We start from the raw sequence: 21,413 nt of genomic DNA, 5'->3' as shown, positions 1-21,413 counted from the left end.
GGCAGGTGCTCTGGGAAAAGATTCAGGAAGTGACAAACAGTACTGGTGTAAAAATACAGAAGTGCAAAGTTCTAGCAGTCAAATATTCTTTCAAGTATTTTAGCAGTCTGAGCCAAATGTTGGGTGTGTGCAAGGAGCAAACAAATCAAACAAATACCTTTCCAAGACAGACAGTTGAACCCTTTGTAGTTCTATGTAAAGGGAAAAGTTGTTTACATTTTTAGTGGAAATAAACACAGCATCTTTTTTATTATGTTTACTTCTAATGTCATTCAATGTTAATGAAATAGTGTGAAAAATAGTAGCCAGTATAAATATCAGCAATATTTTCATAAAGCATGAGTTATAAAATGGGACTCAAATCGTTCATTGACCAGAGAATGTTACCACTCTGATTCATTTTAACAGTTAGTAAGTTGAATTTGTAATATCATCGTGATCTTTAATAGTAGTTTATAAATCAATACAGATCCTGATATGTGTAAAACTCTTGTTCTAATCAGTCCTATGTGTTTGTAGGGATCTCCAGTCAGGGTCATAGAGTTCCTTTTACACACACACATTTTACCAGTGTGAAGCTTTGCAGAATTTGGCGTAGAAAATTACAGGTCTGAAGCATTTACGTTCTACCCTTCAAACTTTGTGGAAAACCAAGAATGACAGTACAGTTGGCAATGCCAATGGCATAATTTCTTTGTATAAACTCCCATTTCTTCCATTTTTTTCGTTGTAACAGTTCTTGCTGCATGTATATGCAAAGTGAAGGCTATGATGTTGGGAAAGGAAAGTCTAACGATGTAAATACAACTCTGTTCCAGATCGTATAGTTTCAGGCAGTGGTAAAGTTTTGTATGTTGTCTCACTCTGACGGTTTCTTTAAGTTATCCCAAACTCACCACCCAGAGTTTAATAGTCCTCTTTGAGCTACTGACAGCTGATTTTAACAAATGGTGATAGTAATTTTTCTTCTTAAAAGGTTGAGTAAAATGAAATGGACAAGCTGTAAGTAAGGAGTCCATTGCAGGTGAAGTTTTCAATGCCTTGGCAATTCCAGCTATAGCAAGTGTACAAGTGAAAGGCATTGCAAAGAAAAAACTCCACAGTACATCTTAAAAGTTTGCGGTTTTTGCTTGTGTTGTAACCTAGATATGTGTTGTGACTTACTGACAATGTTCAGGAACTCATTTATAAAAAGTGCATTTGGTGTTTAACTTGTTTTGTGCTGTTCTTCCTAATGTGTTGATTTATCAGGTATTACAGAATAATGCGAAGTACCAGGTAGTACCAAAGAAGCTGACTATAGGCAAGCGCTTAGCACAATGTCTTCATCCAGCTTTGCCAGGAGGGGTTCATCGGAAGGCACTTGAAACATATGAGATAATTTTCAAAATCATTGGACCCAAGCGTTTGGCCAAAGATCTTTTCCTCTACAGGTATAATAGTTTCAACAACTCCATTCCAAATGCATAGTTGGGATGCTTTTGTTTTCCTGCATTTTATATTAGTAATACTGCTTTGTTATATAGCAAGACTCAGTCAATTTCTTTCCCTCATGTTACTGGTGCTTGTGTAGTACTCTTCTCACGAATATTGTATATCAGAAGATAAACAGAACACCTAAACTTTTGTTAGGAACCAACTCCAGTGCTAGAAAACCTGGAATTTATTATTTTTTCATTGAAATAAACAAAATTTTGTGCATGTATGTACAGTAATTGAAGTGTTAATGCTTATTTCAATGTATTCACATTACATTTTTCTATTGTAATTTAAGTGGTATTGGAAAAGAATTTGAGTATATTTTATTGCAAGAAACTTTCTCTTCCAAGCAGTCAGAACAGAAAGATTGTCTGTTTTGTTAGAATGGGGGGCAAGTACAAAATTTTTCTCACTGTCAGTTTCTAGAACTGATGACAATGAAAAGGAAGGATAACCTTGAAAAGTAAGTGTAGTGAAAATATACTGATTCCTAAACCTCCAATAGGTTTTTGGTTGGGTGGGGTGGGCAAGACAAGACATGAAGCTATTTATTATATAATGCATAGAGGGATTTGTGCATATGTGTATACACACAGCCACGCTTGGTTCTCGATCTTTATCCCTGGAGATTAAAATTTCATCAGTTTGAGAAATAGTGGAATAAAATAGAACTCTGCTTAGGTAGCAAAGGTGTGTATTAATGGTTGGAAATAAGTTGTATGCCTTAACATCAGCTATTCTGTCTTGCATTGTCAAGATGTTTATATATAGTTACATTTGGTGAGGAGGGGGAGGGGAGTGCCTCAATTCTGTGTTTCTACATGTTTTTAAAGATTCTGTGAACTCGTAGCTTGCGTTTTTGCTTGTGCAGTGATTCACTAGCTGCAATGTCTTGTTAACAATAAGTTCTAGGATAGTGGAAAATGCTACCTTGTGTAATGTAACTAAAAGCCATTGTTACTGGTGCTTGGGAGAAGGCTTGACATTCACATTATGGCATTATCAAAGATTCCAGTATTTTTCATGAAAGCAGAATGACAGTGTCTGAACATCGAATCTTGAAGGATGAGTAGTAGCCTTACAAAGAGAGACTGTGGGGTAGTGTGCTGGTTATTGAACAAAAAGACTTTTTCTGGAAAGAAAAAAAAAAAGAAACCAATTGACAATGGCAAAACGGTAGTTCTTCTAGATAGATAAAGGAAAAAATAATTTTAACAAACAGTTTTGTACTTTGGAAAGTGTTTTTTTTTCCCCCCTGTAACTTGGATAACATTGTATCCACAAAAAAAAATTTTTTTCTTTAAATAATACATTTGTATTAGCTGTATATTAAGACCCTTGTCTCAAACTTACCTGTTTTACTGTTCTTCCATTTTCTTCTTCATGTGCCAGGGATCTTCTAACCTGAATCCTCAGTGATTTTGAAAATTACGTGTTCACGTGCATTTGACTATTGGTACTGTTTGTAATAATTTATGATACTTAGTAGCAATAGCAAAAATGTTTTTAGTGTGTAGGTAATTTGTCCCTAGCTGATCACATTTGCAACTTTCATGAACTTACAGTTACATTCATAGTAAACTCAAAACATACTTCCAATGTTTTCAATCTTTTAAATGCTACGTCATGAACAGTGGGTTTATTGTTAGTTTGAGAATCTGTTTTCACACTGAATTTCTGAAGTAAGTATATACTTTGTTGCTGCTTAGCAGTATAAATGTCTTAAAATTTATCTTTAGGTTACTTGGTAAAGTAAAACATCATTATTTTTTGTTTCTTACAGAAAAGTATTTCTATACATGTGCTCAAATGTTCTCATCCATTTTTGTTTTCTTAATAAGTGCAAAGACAATGTATTTTTAAACACATTTTCCATTATGATGTAGTTCAGCATGGGCAAAATTAACATTTTGTCTTGCAGAGATGCTTCTGGTTTATCATATTTGTTTATTGTTGAAAGACAGAGTCATCTCTGGGCCTTCAGTGCTTGCTATCACAATACTAATAAAGCTCATAATGTTAATCTTGACATACCAGCCTGTCAATCTGGAAGGCAGTCATATTGTGTGGTGGTCTATGCCTGTGCAAAATTCTAAGATATAACCCGATACTTACAACTACACCGGACATGCCTGTAACAGTCTTAAGATATAAATGAAATTGTCTCACATGAGAAGCTTCCTAAAAAAAGATAAATTTTATTTTTCACAGTTCCGGACTATTTCCACTCCTTGCCAATGCCGCTATGTCTGTCAAGCCAACGTTATTGAGTCTGTATGAGATCTATTACCTCCCTTTGGGTAAAACATTGAAACCAGGACTGCAAGGACTGTTAACTGGGATTCTGCCTGGGTTAGAGGAGGGGTCAGAGTATTATGAAAGGTAAGGATAGATGTGTTAATAAGGTGATATGCTTGATTTGTTTGTTTGTTTTTTTTTTTTGCTGCAACTTTTCATTCAATACTTGCATGTGGATTTTTTTTTTTAAGATAGGTAGTATTTAATTTCATCTAGTCATATTAATTGCAATGGAATAGTATGGTAGAAGTTTCTTAACATTAATATGATAAATTAACTGTTAGTTGTTGCTTTTATTGAAAGGGAGTTGACATTAAGTAGACTTACTTTTGTGTTGGTCTATTCTCCCAAGGAACAAGTGATAGGATGAGAGGAAACAGCCTCAAGTTGCGCCAGGGGAGGTTTAGATTGGATATCAGGAAAAATTTCTTCACCAAAAGGGTTTTCAAGCATTGGAACAGGCTGCCCGGGGAAGTGGTTGAGTCACCATCCCTGGAGGTATTTAAAAGATGTATAGATGTGGTGCTTAGGGACATGGTTTAGTGGTGGACTTGGTAGTGTTAGGTTAGCAGTTGGGCTCGATGATCTTAAGGGTTTTTTTCCAACCTAAATGATTCTTGTTATGGATTGAGATCTGTAACATGTTAGGAACATGCTGCTTGTTTCTTTTCCATGGGTTACTCTAAGGTATTTTTTTTTCTATTCCTATTATTCCTGGTCTAAAATACATACCTTAACTGAATTTAAGATCCCAACGAAGCTTCCATCATTAACATTTACTCATTATGGTATCTAAATTGTCATTAAACCACCTATATAAGAGACAGCAATAATCCACATATCTTTACAGGTTATTGCGCTATTTCTAGCAGAGTGGTCTGGGAGGTAATAGCTCTTCTTATCCAGCAAGCCTAAGCCCCAGTTGAGTTATCTTGACCATGGTGTCTGGGGTGCCGGGGTAGAATCTTAACATATTAAAGGATGAAGTTACACTCCAAAGCTTTGAGTTCTTGGAATTGTTCACACGTTTACATATTCTTGATATTTGCAAATTCAGAAGCTAGAATTTTCACGACGTATATGTGAAGAGCAATTTAACGTTGTCTTTTTCTATTTCTGCGTAGGTAGATATGCCCAGGGTAGTTGGCATCACTCCAACAGGGAACAAGGGCTACTCAGCTTGCCTCCTGGGGCCTACAGTAGGGTATAGAGGTGCTGCCACATGAGTGGGGAGAAATGAGGACAAGGGAAGGGATTGCTTGTACTCAAAGAATGTGATATTTTTATGCCCTGTTATTTCCAGAAGTGCTCAGTGCAAGGAATGAGAGGGCAAAAGCCATTTGCTTGATTTTTATTTTTTCAGTAGCTATGCTTTCCTGCTGTCTCTCTGAAACCTCTGTCTGTAGCAACACTTGGCTTTAAGTAGCAGATGAGAAAGTTATTTGGCTCTTTGAACATAAGGAGAAGCTGTGGGCAGGCAGAAGCGTTTTGCAAGCCAGGTTGGCCCACAGGCTTGCTAGTTGGATCACTCTGTTCAGGCTGCATTATAAGGTTCAGTGTATGTTTGGGGCTTCTCTTGGCCTCTCAAAAGAAAAGTTTTGACCTTCCTATAACAATTTATTTTTGTATTTATTAAAATTGGGGGCAGGGGCAAGGGCTGTGACACATGCCCTAATTTAGCTGACTTGATTTTACTGCAGAACAAACACACTGTTGGAGAAGGTTGCCTCAGCAGTGGATCAGTCGGCGTTCTACAGTGCTCTCTGGGGTAGCCTCCTCACAAGTCCCGCAGTTCGCTTGCCTGGGATCACCTATGTCCTCTCCCATTTGAACAGGAAGCTTTCAATGGAGGATCAACTCTACATAATTGGCAGTGACATTGAATTAATGGTAATGTTTTATTGGAACAATGAAGACATTGGTGTTATTTATGTAATAATATACTTTGGGGTGGTTTAAATGTCTTCTCTATCTTTGAACATAACCTTTGAAAAGATAAAAGTGACTGTTTATTGTAGCTCTAGTTAAGCTGATGTTTTTGTGCATAATAAAAGTGTTGGAAAGCTGAGTTAATGTTTCAGAACTGCTTAGGTTTTGTATAGGACTTTCCATTCATGACACACTTCAGTTAAAAGTGGTTGAGTTGTGTTGTATTTTTTGAAAAATAGAGTATTATTTTGTCTTTTAAACTTAAGATATTCATTGGTGATATAGAAAAGCAAAAGCTTAATGTTTGTATAGTTCAGGGAATCTATGTTGATTATATGTTTCCTCAGTGGTGAAACTTTTCATTTTCCTGTTTTATCTTGTTACATTATTCTGAATTTTAAAATAACTTAATTTTGTACATATCACTATTTATAAGCAACTGTTCTTATTTTGTGAGTGTTCTCTTATATCTACCTTCTTAAAAGAATACAGTAAATAACTGTTTTGGGGGGTCTGCCGTTACTTCAGGTGGAAGCAGTAAGCACATCGGTGGAAGATACCAGTGTTTTAGTGCAGAGGAGCACATTGGACCTTATCCTTTTTTGTTTTCCTTTTCACATGAGTCAGGTAGGTTATTAACATGAGACATTAATTGGCAAACTCCTAAATATACTCCACTTCTTGAGTCAGTAGCAGTATTTAGTTGGTCTTTGTTAATGATTTTCTCCAAGCTTGAACAAGCCTCATATGTAAGAGTTTCTCTGTTAGCTTTGGCTATTGTCATGTTGTGATCTTTTTAACTTGATGTGTTAACTTTGAAGGTAACTTTAACTTCTGTATATGTGAACCCAATGTAAATTGTTTGGTCTATGCAGAAGCTTTTAATTTGCTCTAATTTGATGAGAAAACAAATAATCTGTTCATGTGCAAGTTTTTAATTCTCAGTGTTCAAAAGCAGCAAAAGTTAATCCCCTTAGCATAACTGATTCAGAACACCACAGAATTGAAAATTGTTATTGGTTTTGGGTGATCCCACTCTCCTAGCAGTAGTGGGAGATAGACCTTACAACTTCTAGGTAATTTTTTGGGGACTGCATTTATTGTTAGTCACTTTCTGGTTTTAAATAATCCATGATTTATTTTACTCCTGGAGAAAAACTTATGTAAGGTTGATTCTCACCTTGCTGGAAATTATGGAAAACCTGCACTTTCCTGTAAAAAGAACTGTGTTCTTGCTTGTGGAAGTCATTTGTTCACATTTATCAGTTACTGTAGGAATATTTGGAGTGTCTCTCTTTAGACACTAGAATGGTGAAATTATCAATACAGCATTTTTTTAATATTAAGACTTACACAAACATTTAAAATAGCAAGAGGTTTAAAGGTACTGAAAATTTTTCAGTGATTTTTTTACACTGGATTTTAGTTGAATTTGCTTCCAAGGCTTTTGCCTAATAAACAAAATGAAATGTAACAAAAATGAGCTGTTAATGGAGTCAAGTATTTTTGCTGTTCATAAACGGTGCATACTATTACAAAGTGTCTGTTGTAAATAATAATCGTATTTTGGTTTCCTAAGAGTAAGATTGTGTTTTCTTGTACAATTCCAAATTCAGAAATGTCAGAACATTAAATTAACTAGTGCACATTAAGCTGTTCGCATAGGAAAAGAGTTACGTTTCATAGTTAAATTTAATCGTGTTTCTAACTTCTTCAGGCAACACGTCCAGACATGATCAGAATTTTGTCAGCAGCCCTTCATGTAGTACTGCGCAGGGATATGTCACTCAATCGAAGGCTTTATGCATGGCTTCTAGGTAGGTTTGTATTTCATTTCCTTGTTCACTGAAAGTGGAGGAAGGATCATATGTTCATTAGCACTGTTTTGCCATGTTGTGGAGAAAGATTCTTGGAAAAAATGAAATATTTAATTTGTATCATAAGGAAGAAAGGCACTGTCTCTCTCCATGGACATAAAAGATGAAGAATGTCATGCTGGAACTCTTTCCTGTTACATAAATTATTGGTACGTTTTCCTATAGCAGCAATTATGGGCCACGTTCAGGGGTAGAGCCTCATGCACTAGGCCTGTGTAAATAGACACTTAAAGGCAACTTCTGTCTTGCTAAAAACATAAAATGGAAAAAACAGAGAATAGGCGTTATAGAGTGTAAATGGCAGTTAGAACACAACAGCATAGAAGGGATGAAAATAAAAGAATGTTGAAAAATGTTCATATTACATTGATGGAGGCTTGAGTATGCAAACTTTAAGCTTCATTAGATATTTGCATGGTTGAATTAACAAATCGCCAATCGCTTACATTCTCCATGCAACTAGAACATTATTTCAGCGCTTTTCTGGGGTAAAAATTTATCAATGACAAGACGCACACTTTTACTTCTACCAAGTGGCAGAATATCAATATAATACACATTTAATTTTTTTATCTTAAACCAGCGTGTAATCAGAATAGGGTAGCAGAGAATAATAGCTATTTAGAAGACTAACTATTTAGGGAATATTTAGAAAACTAGAAATTAGAAAATTTTAGAAAACATTTACTCTTATTCAGTCTTGTTATTTTAAGGAAGTTAAGCCTGTGGTCACATGAAACTGGCCTGTTACTCTCTAAAACTCATTTCAGTCCACTTTGAGAGAAGTCAGGATCTTTGACATAGGAATTCCTAAGAGTGTCACAGAAACTGGAGACTGAATGGAGACACATAAAGCGGTTTTCCTACTTGAGGGGAAGACTGTGTTATGGTCTGCTGTTACCTTTTTGTTTGGCTTCACAGCTCACCAGCAAGCGCATATGTGCTTCTCGGGCTACCCAGAACCCTTCCCAGCAGCTCTTAAATCTTTCCCAGTTGATAGTTAAGACATCAGAGGCAGGTAGCCTGTGGGTGGTTGGGGAGCAAGGAAGTACGTAGTCAAGGGACATGTGAGATTACTGAAGTTATGAAGGCACAGATGAAGTCAGCAACAGTGTTTTGCATGAGGGGATTGTTTTTGTTGCTGTAGAAATTACAGGGATTTAGAAGATAAATATGACAAAATTCCAGCTTCTTTAGTTAATCATTTCTCGAGACACTGACTTGCAAATTACTCATCTTTTGAAGACAGACAGTGAAATGCACTTTCATGCTACATACCTATATTTTCCAATTTAGGGAAAAATTATTTCCAGATTAAACACTGAACTAATCTTTCATCTAAATTTGGTGGATTAGATATGTCTTTTTGCTGTCATTGAAAAAGATATTTTGTGTATTTAAAGTATCATGCTCCTTTTTTAGTGTGGAACCTTCTTCTACAGCTATTTCATGAGCATAGTCTCCACTGAAAGATAATAAAACTTCAGAAGATAGCTTTACAGTGGCTGTTCCTGATCCTGTTTTGTGAACAGCTAGTGCCTCCATTTGCTATGTATTTGGACAGACCTGGCAATACAGCTTTTTTGCTTGTTTTTCTTTTGACACTGCGCTGCTTTCATATTATCATCATATTCTACTCCTAATATAAAACATTATGAGGGGGGTCAGTTATGTTGGAAGACTCTCTGAAGTCTGGTGGTCTGTATGACATTATGTAATTGTGGTGTTAACTATTCCTTCCTACTGTTTTGTAGCTGGGAGTGGTCTATTAACCTTCTCTAGGCATAAAAGTCACATTGCATCTCTTTAAATCCAGGTTAGCTTAACCATTGTTAACAGTGGTTGTTTTAAATGGCTGCTAAAGGGCATGCATTTTCTCAGGCTTTCCTTCTATTTTTGTTACTTCAGGACAAAAACTGGAAAAACGCTTCTGTGGAATTGGGTGATATCCTGATGGACTTCTTGACTTTTTTTCAATTTATTTTTTTTCCTTAACCCTATTTTTTTGTAGAATAAAAAATTTACTTGGTAAAAGAAAAGATACAAGCTTACAAATCAACGGTCTCTCTCTGTTATGTAATTTTGAATGACAAAATTGATTTTGTGTAATATGACTGATATTCTCTTTAAGTGCCTTAGTCATGTCAGCATCTTTTGGTGATCATTTCTTTATATTTAAAATACTGAATTTTGTGTTCTCATAATATTAATATTGAAATATTTTTATGGGAGAGGTTTTTTTGAAGACACTCTAGGACTATGTGGTTCGTGCAGTGTTTGTAAACATTTGTTTCTTTTGTACAAGAAGTAATTTGGTTAATAGTGTTGCATAAAACTGAAGTTAGTAATTTGTGTGCAAACTGCTTGCATGGAAGTATCACTTAGTTTCCTGTATTAAACTCTATAAAATCATCTTTCTCTTGCCAACATTAATTGGACTTCATCTTGGTAAGTTATCAGTGCTAGTGTGTTGATTTCTAGTTTAAAGAAATTGGCAAAATATTCTATTAAGAGACAAATACTAATTTGCCTTGTCTTTTGTTTGCTTGAAGGTTTTGATAACAATGGTGCCCTCATAGGACCCAGAAGTACAAGGCACAGCAATCCCGAGGAGCATGCCACTTACTATTTCAACACCTTCTCTAAGGAGATGTTAGTCCAGGTAGCTATACGATGTGTTATTGTGGCATATATCTTCATAAATCAAAGTTGCTGTATCTTTGTCTTTTGACTTGCGATTTCAATGTGACCATGTAATTTCTGTCTTTTTGTGGTTGTGTCCTACTCTTCTAAAACCTTCTTAGTGGAAAAATGAAGATTTGAGATAATGTGTTTCTTTAGAGAAATAGTATGATCAGGACAAATATTAGATTTCTCTCTCTTCTCATCCACAATGAATGTAGCATACTTGGAAGATATTTGGCTATGAGCCCAGAACACTGGAGCCTGTTCTTTCATTAAACAGAATTGAAGAATTCTCTTCTACTTCTATAGATATGGAAACTGCTCTGTGTCTTGGGAATCGGAAAAATTTGATCAGATAGTACTCAGAAGGTCTGAGTAAGAAGGGTCTTCCTCTCCTCTAGGCAAAGGGAACATCTTTTCTGCTGTCCATTGGCAGTCAGGAATAGTTGAGTAAATTGGCAGTCATACTATTTGATCCTTAAAGCCTTGCTAAGTGAGCTGAGATCACCTGGTCTCAGGAGCTGTGCTCCTTCTCTTGCAGTAATTAAAGTATACAGATGTCTTTTAAGATGCTGTGAGTCTGATCTTGATATCAGGAAGACATTTTATTGCTAAGGCAAATTGATAAGGTCAGGATTTTTCTGATATTCAGTCAGAATTGCAGTGCTATATATGGGAATGAGAGTGGGGATTCCAATATTAGTAGCTGACACAAGAATATTTAGCTCATCACAACTTAAAAGCTGATATCCAGCACAGAGCTAGCACTTTCAGTTTTATCTGAAGGTAATGAGATCTGCTGTTCTACTGATGAGGAAGAGACCCAAGAATTCCAGTGCAGCAAGGACCTCGTTAGCGCTCTTTCACCCGTCTCTTGTCACCCTTCTGCCTCCCATGGCAGATGATTCAGAAATTATCCAAGTGTAGAGGAGACACCTGATTGAGATACAGTTTCACATGTACCTTCTATACAAAATGTGGTGAGCTTTTAGCAACGTTTAGGCATTTGTTAATAGGTTGTGCTCTTCCTTTTAAATCTGTCCATTTTTCTAGCTTAGTGTCATTAAAGCTTTTCTCTCTGAAAAGACTAACAACAGTGTAGAGCTGATGTAGTAAAGTTGATTTTTTTTTTTTTTTTGGTAGCAGGCACTACTGCTACAGTAGAACGGAGAGTGGCCAATTTTTATAACTGGGATAATTCACTTTTTTTGCTTTAAAATTTTTTACAGACATTAAAATCAGTGGCTTGCTCTACATAATACAAATTGCATATGCCTTCTAAAACCATTTGCTGTCTTTTGAAAGGCTTCAAAAGCATTGCTCCTTTCTGCCTTCTTCCCTACCAGTCTCTTTGTGTGTTCTATTATCCGATCCACTCCCATCTTATTCATTGATACAATGTACTGAAAATTCTGACCTTCTAAAGGCATATTCAAGTACAGAAGATTTTTCTTTCAGGATACTGGCTGATAATACTTGGTTTATACAGATAGCACGGTCGAACCTGTTTTCCTGCCTCTCTTCTTTCCCATCTATCTTCTTTCTCTTCTTTGTCCTCATTTTTTAGAAGCTGTAAAAGAAACAAACTAGTTTTGACTCAGCAAAGCCAGCCACAGAGAGAAAACTAAGCAAAATGTGTGGCAATTTCATTGGGCTTTTTTTAATTCTGCAGCTCATTCCCTAAACTGCTTTAGTATAGAAACTTGGTTTTGCCATTTGTTTTGAAGTTGTCATTGCGATGTGGTCAACTTAATCAAGAAAGTTTTTTGCCACATAGGTGGATATATCCTAGATGGACAGATTATTTATTAAGCCCTTGATATCTAGATGCCTTACTTTCTCAAACAATTCCTTCATCACTTTTCATGTCTTCTCTTTTATTCTCAGGAAATTTTGAGTTGGTATCTGTTTATAATATTTTATTTTGACTTTAAGTATATACAAGTTACCAAGTTCTGTTCCATAGAAATATTCTCATAGGCAAAGTTGAGAGAATACTTAAGCATGGAGGGAATGAGCTGCCATGAGATGAAATAGTGGTCTCCACTACTGAGAACTTTTCCTTTATGTACAGCTTTTATTGCATCTTTCTTTCAAAAACTGTTTTCTGGGTTTTTTTTGTTTTCCTGATATGCTTTTGCTCTTTTGTAGGCAATGGTTGGAATATTACAAGTTAATGGGCATGGAGAAGAAAGCACATTAATGCAAGACTTAAAGCCTTTTCGAATTCTTATCAGTTTGCTGGATAAGCCTGAACTAGGTAATTTTCATATTACTTCTAGTCTTTAATTTGTTTTACGTGTTTTTGCTTTGAGAATTTTTCTCTCTTGTCAGTAAATTGAAAAAGCTGTATTCTTACTACTGGCAGGTTAGCTAGATTTCTTAGATCTTGCAAGCTAATAATTTAATGTATTCATTAGATTTACCTTTTACCAAATGCAATTTCTTCTACTTTCAACACAGGAAATAGTAAGTTAAAGTCATAGAGAGAACTGACTGCATGCTGGAAGAAATGCAGATTGAATCTTTTCCATTTCTTTAACCAAATAGTGACTTTCATGATTGTAAATCTCCACTCTTGCTGTTGGGAATAATCTGTTCTTACTTCTAATGTATACATGGAGATGACTGATATTAACAAGAAGACAATTATTTTTTTTTTTTCAGAAGAATTTATTCAGGGGAAGCAAGTACTTTTTTTTTGTGGGTGGTTTGTTTGGGGTTTTTTTGCTTTTCTTTGTTTGGTTCTTTTTAATTTTCCTTTCCCGTGTTTAAAATGTTTAAATGCACTTTTTAGCACATGAGTGCAGAGGACTATGGGACGAAAGTAGATGAGGCAAAAGTATTTACAGCAATTAATTGGATATCCTGCCTTTTTCTTTGGAATAACAGTTTTGGAGGTGACTGAAAACATCAAAATAATCTTTCAAGTCTATCCTAAGATTTGGGGGCAGGATAATAAAAGTGTAAAAATACAACAATTAAAGAGTACAACTTGAAAGGAAGTGGTTAAGAAAGACCACAAAGAACAAATTATCTGACAAGAATTTGTCAACTTCCTGGTAATTTGTGATTTCTGGGGGTCAGTCTAAATTTTCAGAGGCAATGTGTGCATTAAGATTCCATGAAGTAAGCAGAGCTGTGAGGATTCTTTCAGCAAACTGAGATGCAAGAAGCTAATAGGTTTTCTACTTAGTGCATTCTCACTGAAGTCAGCTCAGTGAGGCTTGGACAAAGCATGAAAAAGCAAAGGGTCTTTCAAGCAGGATCACTTTGTGAATATTTTCAAAATAAGTTTGGGGTTTTTTTCCTTCAAGTGCAAGATTTAGCTCAAATCTGAAGGAGGAACTATTTCAAAAAGTATCCTGCAGACTATATCTGGAATTAAAGAAAACCTGCCTCAAATTAAAAGGAAGGAAGATGCTCAAAATATTTTACCTTGTATTATGGAAGATACTCAAAATATTTTACCTCGTATTTGCATTTAAATATTTGAGTATATTTTCCATATGATAACAGCTTGAGCTAGCTTATGGGTGGGTATTTGAAACTGTTTGTGACTACATGGATTCCTGATCGAAGGTAGCTTTCAACCATTTACATGTTACTGAGCTGAGCTAATAATCCCTCAAAGAGTGTGTGTTGGCTTGAAGATGGGCTGTACTGATGTGACAGCATAGCTTTTGAACGAGGTATGTTTGTATCCAGCCATCATTGTACACACATTGTATGGGAAAAGAACTCTGCTTGTGCTTTGTGTATTTCCAGGCATTACAATTGCCTGTGTATTTCTGGAATGCAAAAAAACCTTCTGAAATTGAGATAGTTTATGAAATCAAACAGAAGGAATTTTGTGGTTTCAGTGACCATAGCAAGCTAATGATTTGAATAGTTTTCAGATGTGGACTGTTAGCAGTGCTATAATGCATAAGACTCTGCTGTTTTTTTTCCATAGGCCCTGCCATCCTAGAGGATGTATTGATTGAAGTGTTTCGAACGTTATATACACAGTGCAAAGCAGAACTGGAGCTTCAGGCAGAACCTTCTTTCAACAAAGATCACACACAGCTAAGCAGGTGAATAATGATGTAATGTATTTTGTATTAAACAATGTATCTCTTTTTGTTGCTGAAACCATGACTGTGAAGCCTCTGAGACTGTGACCTCCTTTCTTCATGATACAGGATCCATTGACATTAATTGCAACTTCTGTGTTCAATGCAAAGGTCTGAAAGGCTATGGCTTTTTTTGTTAAATATTTAGCATACGTTTTATTCTTTATCTATGACAAAAATGCTTGCTTGATACAGCTGGAAGTCAGTATGTCAATGGTATAGATTAGTTGTGGCATTCTTTACATCTATGTTCTTCAAAAACAAACAAACAAAAAAACAAAACAAAAAAAACAAACCCACACCAAAACTGATGACCTTTCTTGTAGAGTAAAAATGAAGAGTGCTACAAGACAGCCAGGGAGGGGGATAAAAACAGTTCCAACATTTGAGTTGAATATCTTAAAAGGTGGAGAGAAGAGGGAAGTTCAAAGCTGAGGGGGAGAAACAACTATAGGAATGATCATGGGAAAACAGATCTATTAAAAATGTGGTTAGAAGACAAATACTAAAGAAAGGATAGAGAAGAAACCTAGCAACTGTGAGAAGACATTGATATGAGGAGCCTGCCAGTATACTGAGCCCTAGAGCAACAACTGCTGTAGGGATGAGGAGAGGATAATTTGTCAGTGTTAACTGGCAGTGGGTAAACTCATGGTGATGTGCAGTTACATAACTCAGAAACTAAGTGTAAAAATATAAAATGTTCCTTTTATTTTCTTTCAGCAAACTGAGAGAAAACAAGAAAACAGCAGAGTTGATTAAAACTGCCAATCTTCTCTTTAATTCCTTTGAGCCTTATTATATGTGGGATTACATTGCTCGTTGGTTTGAAGAATGTTGTAGGTAGGTTATAATACTTTATCTCTGTATGTGTAAAGTTGAAGTTGACTTTTATTTTATAAGCTTTTTTTTCTTCAAAGAAATTAGTCTGTAAGTCTTTTTCTTCCCCATCCCTTTACCTTTGATCTTTTGGCCAATTTCAATCAGATGTGATTGGTGGTCTCAGCAATGTGAGTTCTCACAAGCTCAATGTCTGGATAAAATCAAGAGACAAAATTAGCACCTCTGCTGATGGGAAGACTCCAGAGTGGTCTCAAAGCTAGTTTGGTTTGTTCTGTCCAGTACAGGATTACTCATTGGGTGTCTAGTGAACATACAGCTTTACCAAGAGTGACTTGTGGAATGTGTTGTCTTTTGCTCTGCTCTTTTAGGGAAGAAAAAGTATGGAAGTTTTGTACATGGCAAGGAGGACTGCAGGAAGGACCATAGTAAATAAGGGAGAACTGAAAATATTAACAGGAGGGAGGGGGACCAAGGGAACACAGGAGAGCAGGGATTGTTGCTGTGGCAAGGGATAGATGATGTAGGGATTTCAAAAGAAATTTGAGGAAAATTTTATTTCATTGCTTATGAAATAGCTTAACAATGTATTAAGATACATGGACACTAAGTTGTCTATGAGCCAACAGTGTGCTGTCATAAGTAAAGAAAACTGTATCTTGGACTACATTAGGGGAGCGTGGTCAGCAGGTGAAAGGAAGTTATTTTTCCTTTCACTTAGTGTTTCTAAGGTCACATGTGGAATATTGTGTCCAGCTTTGGGCACCCTGCTTGAGGAGGAGTGTTGAGAAACTGAAGAGGCTCTAGTAGAGGACTGCTAAGATGGTCATAGGACACTGCATGGGAGGTTGAGGTAGGCGAGTTTGGTTTAGCCTGGCAAAGAGGGGGCTCGAATAGCAGCCTGTCACTTCCTGAAGGGCATTTACAAAGTTGATACAGCTGTACTTTTGGTAATGGCTAATGGTAAAACAAGGGACAGCAACAAGTATTGGCTCAGGGGTTCAGGTTGGACTTTTGGGAAAACTTTGCCAGGAACATAGTACAGCAGTGGAACAGGTTAGGCTGTGGAGCTTGCTTGGGAGTTTTCCAGGACTCTGACAGACAAAGCTGTGGATGAATTTATCTAGCATTGTTAGCAGTCCTGCTCAGTGTGAGAGGTTGGACTAGGTGAAATCCCTTCCAACATGTCTGCGACTTAATTTTTGTGTATTAGACTGAATTGCTAAAGTAAAGAAAGCAGTCTACAACCAGCGAACAAGGAGGTGAGAATTTCTCTACATATAAGTAGGTGTTACTGTAAGCATGGATACCAAATTGCCTTATTAATAAATAAATGGAATCTGGAGAATGTTTTCTGATTTTTTTTTTGGTTTTCTACATGAGCTGCTGTGTTAAAAAGATATACCATTAAGTGAAAACATAACCAGCTGATTTTAAACCATGAATTTGTCAGTTATCTTTATATCATCTAGTCTGATTGCTAAATCACAGTTATTACTTCTAAAGCAATTTAGATATCCCTCTGAATTTGTCTTAGGCTTTTTCTAAAATTAAGATTTTAAAAATCCTTTAAAAGTCCTTTAAAAATAGGATTTCTTATATGTACTGTTTTCTCCCATCCAAGTTTTGCTCACTGCTATTGAGCCTTCTCACAAGGCTATTTTAGATACGGGACTCAGCGAGTTGAATTCAAGTCATCCTTTATGAGGTATTACAGTTGAACAAATCTGTGAGTAATTTATGTAATGGTAGATCTTTCTGGGTAGGAGCACAGAATGTGAAAAAGAATTCGTGTTACGACTTACCCAAAGGGACCATTTCACTGAACTGTAACACAGGCTGCTAGTTTTACGAGGAGAATTATCTGTTGTTAGAGATATACAGTAACCCAGTGGAGGTGTGGGTTAAGTAGAGTGCTACTTTTCAAATGTAGGTTACTGACAGAATGCAATTTAAATATTATTTTTTAAATCTTTTAAAAATCTTTTGATAAATACTTACTGCCACTGTTTCAGACTTGGTTTCTGTAATGCTTCTATTATTTTAAATAAACCCTTTTTTCAGTCCTGGCATATATGTTCATGAACCCTTTCAAAACAGAAGGAAAGGATTAGCGTAGCTAACTATTAGTGAAAATGTGACACTGCCCTCACCACCACCCCTTGCAGAATAATGTTCATACTATTGTCAGATTGCAACATGATTTCACAGGGGATTCTGTTCCATTTTACTTCACTCAGCAACAAAACTAATCAGATTATGAATTCTTGTCAGTAGTAAAGCAATGCGGTCAGCTGAAGTTGAAGTGGACGTTTAGAAGAGCTTGTTTTGTTTTCCTCTTGCACAATTTTGAAGCTTTGTGGGCCTTTTATTTCACTTTTGATTGTCTTTATCTCAAGTGCTTAATGCCTTGGATTTAGATCTCTTCAAAATTACTATGCTTCCAGTAACACTATCCCTTAATTCTATTATTGGTGCCCGTGCTCACACTAGTAAATATTGCTGTATATGTTGGAGTCACAAATGCAATTTTCTGTAGCCTGAATTCCCTTATTTTATGAATGAAGACTGGTTTACAGTGAAAGGCTGGTTGCTGCCTTTTCTGAAAGCATGTGATGGGGCCAAATGAGCTGCTTAACAGTAAAAATGAGAGATTGCTTATTTGTTTATAGGGATTATCCCTGATGCATACAGCTTTGCATTAAGTTACAGAAACACGGTCAATGTAAGGGGAAGGGAGAAATATTGTGAAACCCTGTTTGAATTTTGCAGGAGGACATTACATGCCAGACTTCAAACTGGGCCTGGAGGTGGTAGTGAGCAATCTGAGTTACCCCTGACAAATTTCTGCTTGTTAGTGGATTTTTTGTTGGATATAGTTTCTTTGGTAAGAATTGCTTTATTCATTGCTAATACTGGGATTCTGTATATTTATAGTCTACAGAAATACTATATCTGCTCTATTAATTGTTTTTCCTGAAAATATGTTGCCATAAATTGGTGGACACCTTTAGAAGAAGTTTTGGGTTCATTGTATGATTCTTGATGGACTGGTTGGGTATAACCAAAGTGGGTTTTGTGATGCTTATACTTGAAAATTTTTGTCTGTCCTTAATTTCTTTTCTCTAAAACTACACTGTATTTGTTACAAGTACAGTCTTTTGTAGTTTGATATGCTAGTTTAGATGTGCAGCTTTCTTTTAAGGCTCTTTTAAATGTCATGATAAGATGTATCTTCTTTTTCTGTTGGCATTGCTTAATGTAGCAAAGACTGTTGGAACTGTTTTTTCTTTACCTGTCTTTCCTCAATTCTTTGCTTTCTCATTTCAAAGCCTACTAGAAGTATGAGAGTGCTGTGTCAGGTATGGCAATCAGCCTGTTTTCCCTTTAGTTCTTAATAACTTGATTATCTTTCATTCTTAAACTTTTATATTAAGGTTATTAAAATAATACTAGTACCATTCTTTAGCCTTATTGTTGTGTTTTGCAATGTGTTTGTTGTGTAATGAACAAGATGTAAAATTCTGAAAAAAAGCTAAATATATTTCTATTTGTTGGTTACCTAAGTATAAAGTTAATTTTGTAGGTTTTTTTTAAGTAAAGCATGTATTTCTTATTTTTGGATATTAAGTTATTATTTTTCCTTTTTCCATGTTCCATATGTTTAGAACACAGTTAAGCAAATTATAGGTACCACTGTACAGAAGATAACTTTCAGGGTGGAATTTGGTGTTACAATTAATGAGTTTTACTATTACTTTGTTAGGAGACTTACATTGAAATACAGACAGAACACTTGCCCCAGCTGTTGCTCAGGATGATTTCTGCATTGACAAGCCATCTTCATACTTTGCACTTGTCCGAGCTTACTGATTCTCTCAGGCTTTGCTCAAAGATCCTTAGTAAGGTTCAACCTCCATTGCTGTCTGCTGGTACAGATGGTATCCTGCAGCTTCCTAGTGGACACAGCAGCTCCATCAAAGAATGGGAAAATAAAAAGGTAACTGATTATGTTTTGCAGCATCTTGGAAAAATACTTTTTGTGTGAAAAGGAAAAGTGGGCTTTCTAAGTCTGTGCTGAATGACTTACAAGTCTTTGATTAGAATTAGTTTAATATACAACAATACATGTGAAACTTGAATTGTCAAAAGAAATTATAATTGTACTTCATTGTGGTAAAAATGCTTGATTCTTAAGGGTCTTTGTCTAGATTTCTTATTATACATATATAAATCACTTCAGAATCAGGGCCTCAGAATAAACTAATTAACTGAGGTTTGAAGTTGTAATGCACTTCAAGAATCTGATCATGTAGAATAACTGGACTCAAGAGTTCTCCATTTTGGTCATGTATTGGGCATATGTAAATTCTCCTCTCACCCAATTTGTGCGTATCAGATTAGTAACCATCAGGTATTTTACTGTCACTGTTAAGTTCTTAGAATCATTTAATGAAGAAATAGAAGAAATAGAAGAAACAAACCAGCCAGCAGCTCTCTCTTTCTCTTTTAACATTGTCTAGTTTGGTCTACGTAACCATGGCTCTGTAAGGTATGTTAAATGACATACCCTGAAATCCTTGTTCTCCAGCTAAAGAAACTAGAGAAACATCATAGAATAATTTAGGTTAGAAGTGACAGTTGCAGGTCATTGCTCAAAGCAGGGTTGATTTCAAAGTTAGATTCTACTTTAGAGCTAGGTCAGGTCACTGAGGATCATATCCAGCTTAGTTTTGAATATCTCCAAGGATGAAGATTCCACAACTTATGTCTACAGATTGTTTGCTTGCACTGTTATTTAATCAGAATTTCCATTGTTGCAGCTTGTGTTTGTTGCCTCTTGTTCTTTCACTGTGAATTTCTGAGCATACCTCCATCTTTTGAACTACCCAATGGGAAGTCAGACAGCAACAAAGGCACCTTTTCCCCCTCCAGAACTCTTAGCATTCTTTCTTTAAGACTGAGCAAATCCAACTTCCTGAGCTTTCCTTCAATGTCAGGTGCTTCTGTGGTGGCCTTCCACTGGACTTACTCAGTACATCAATGTTTGATTTGTACTAATGAGTGCAAACGTGGACACAGTATTCCAGATGTGGTCTTAAAACTGCTGAGCAGGGAGGACTAATCACTTCCCTTGACTTTCTGACTATACTTTTGCTAGTACAGTCCTGTATGTGGTTGTCCTTCTTCACCAGAAGGGTCCACTTCTGAGTCATGTTCACCTTCTCCATTAGGACTCCAACATCCTTTATGCAGGATCCTGTCTTTATTCTTTCTAGCCAGCTGATACCTGCCAGGTTTTGTTCTTTTGCTTTTTTTTTTTTTTTTTAGTAAAGCCTGTTTTGATTGAATGGTGTTGTCCTTTGAACCTTCAATGGCTTTTTTTCTTTCATTAACAATGGACTCATATGTGCCCATGGCTTCTGTTAAGAGATAGTGAAGTTAATTACCATGTTTCTGATCTCTTTTACATTGTATTTTATACGCCAAGATCACCCTTTATGTCTTTCCAAGCTTTTCGTACGTATTAACACAAGAGACAATGAAAGCTATTTTAAAAAAAAAAATTAAATTTCATTCTTACTCCATCTCTGGTAAAGCAAGTTAAAAAAAAAAATTAAATTTCATTCTTACTCCATCTCTGGTAAAGCAAGATGTAATTCTCCATATATAATGCTGTCTCTGCTTTTATTTATTCATGAAAAAGTTATTTAGGTTTTTAGATTATGCTCAAATTCTGTATTTAAGATGGCTAGTGATTAGGATGTCAGACAGCAGGACAACTTCTGGGCCTGTTAGATCTCAGGCAACATCTGCCATCACCAGTTAGATAGCTAGATAAGTATGTGTTTACTCCCACTGATCCATGCATTTCTGTTTAAGTTGTTTTCCTATTCACCTCACATTCTCACCAGGAAGAAGACTGTGCTACCAGTTACCAACAAGACTGTAGGGGGTTAGAGCAGCCCAGAAAGTGGCTATGGGTTCTTTTTGAGTAGAAATAATTAATCAGATTTGTGCATATTCTGAACTAATGAGGAATTAAGGTGTGCAATGAGTCATGAAGAACTGTTGTTGCTGGAGCAACCCTTCTTTCTTGTTTCTAGGAGATGCTTTTTTTTCATTCTAGTTGCAAATGGTTAGTAGTTTTTAAATGAAAGTTTATTTCTTCTTTTATAATTATAACTTT

At 35.9% G+C, this 21,413-nt stretch overlaps 1 protein-coding gene across 3 annotated transcripts in view; it reads left to right on the top strand.

The window, feature by feature from the left end:
- DOP1A (DOP1 leucine zipper like protein A) overlaps nt 1-21,413 on the top strand; it is a 78,467-nt gene that overhangs the window by 12,660 nt on the left and 44,394 nt on the right. For all 3 annotated transcript variants that reach the window (XR_011049486.1, XM_068415193.1, XM_068414381.1), the window contains exons 3-13: nt 1,252-1,433; nt 3,691-3,861; nt 5,478-5,667; nt 6,235-6,333; nt 7,424-7,523; nt 10,136-10,245; nt 12,420-12,528; nt 14,224-14,344; nt 15,107-15,226; nt 17,996-18,110; nt 18,990-19,223. Coding sequence is in view for 2 of the 3 variants with exons in the window: in XM_068415193.1 (XP_068271294.1) it covers nt 1,252-1,433; nt 3,691-3,861; nt 5,478-5,667; nt 6,235-6,333; nt 7,424-7,523; nt 10,136-10,245; nt 12,420-12,528; nt 14,224-14,344; nt 15,107-15,226; nt 17,996-18,110; nt 18,990-19,223 (1,551 nt within the window). In the remaining variant the exon portion in view is untranslated. The remainder of the gene's footprint in view (nt 1-1,251; nt 1,434-3,690; nt 3,862-5,477; nt 5,668-6,234; nt 6,334-7,423; nt 7,524-10,135; nt 10,246-12,419; nt 12,529-14,223; nt 14,345-15,106; nt 15,227-17,995; nt 18,111-18,989; nt 19,224-21,413) is intronic.

The sequence above is a fragment of the Nyctibius grandis genome, chromosome 1, assembly GCF_013368605.1.
Source record: "Nyctibius grandis isolate bNycGra1 chromosome 1, bNycGra1.pri, whole genome shotgun sequence".
Taxonomy (NCBI): Eukaryota; Metazoa; Chordata; class Aves; order Nyctibiiformes; family Nyctibiidae; genus Nyctibius; species Nyctibius grandis.
This window is presented reverse-complemented; position numbering and strand designations above follow the sequence as displayed.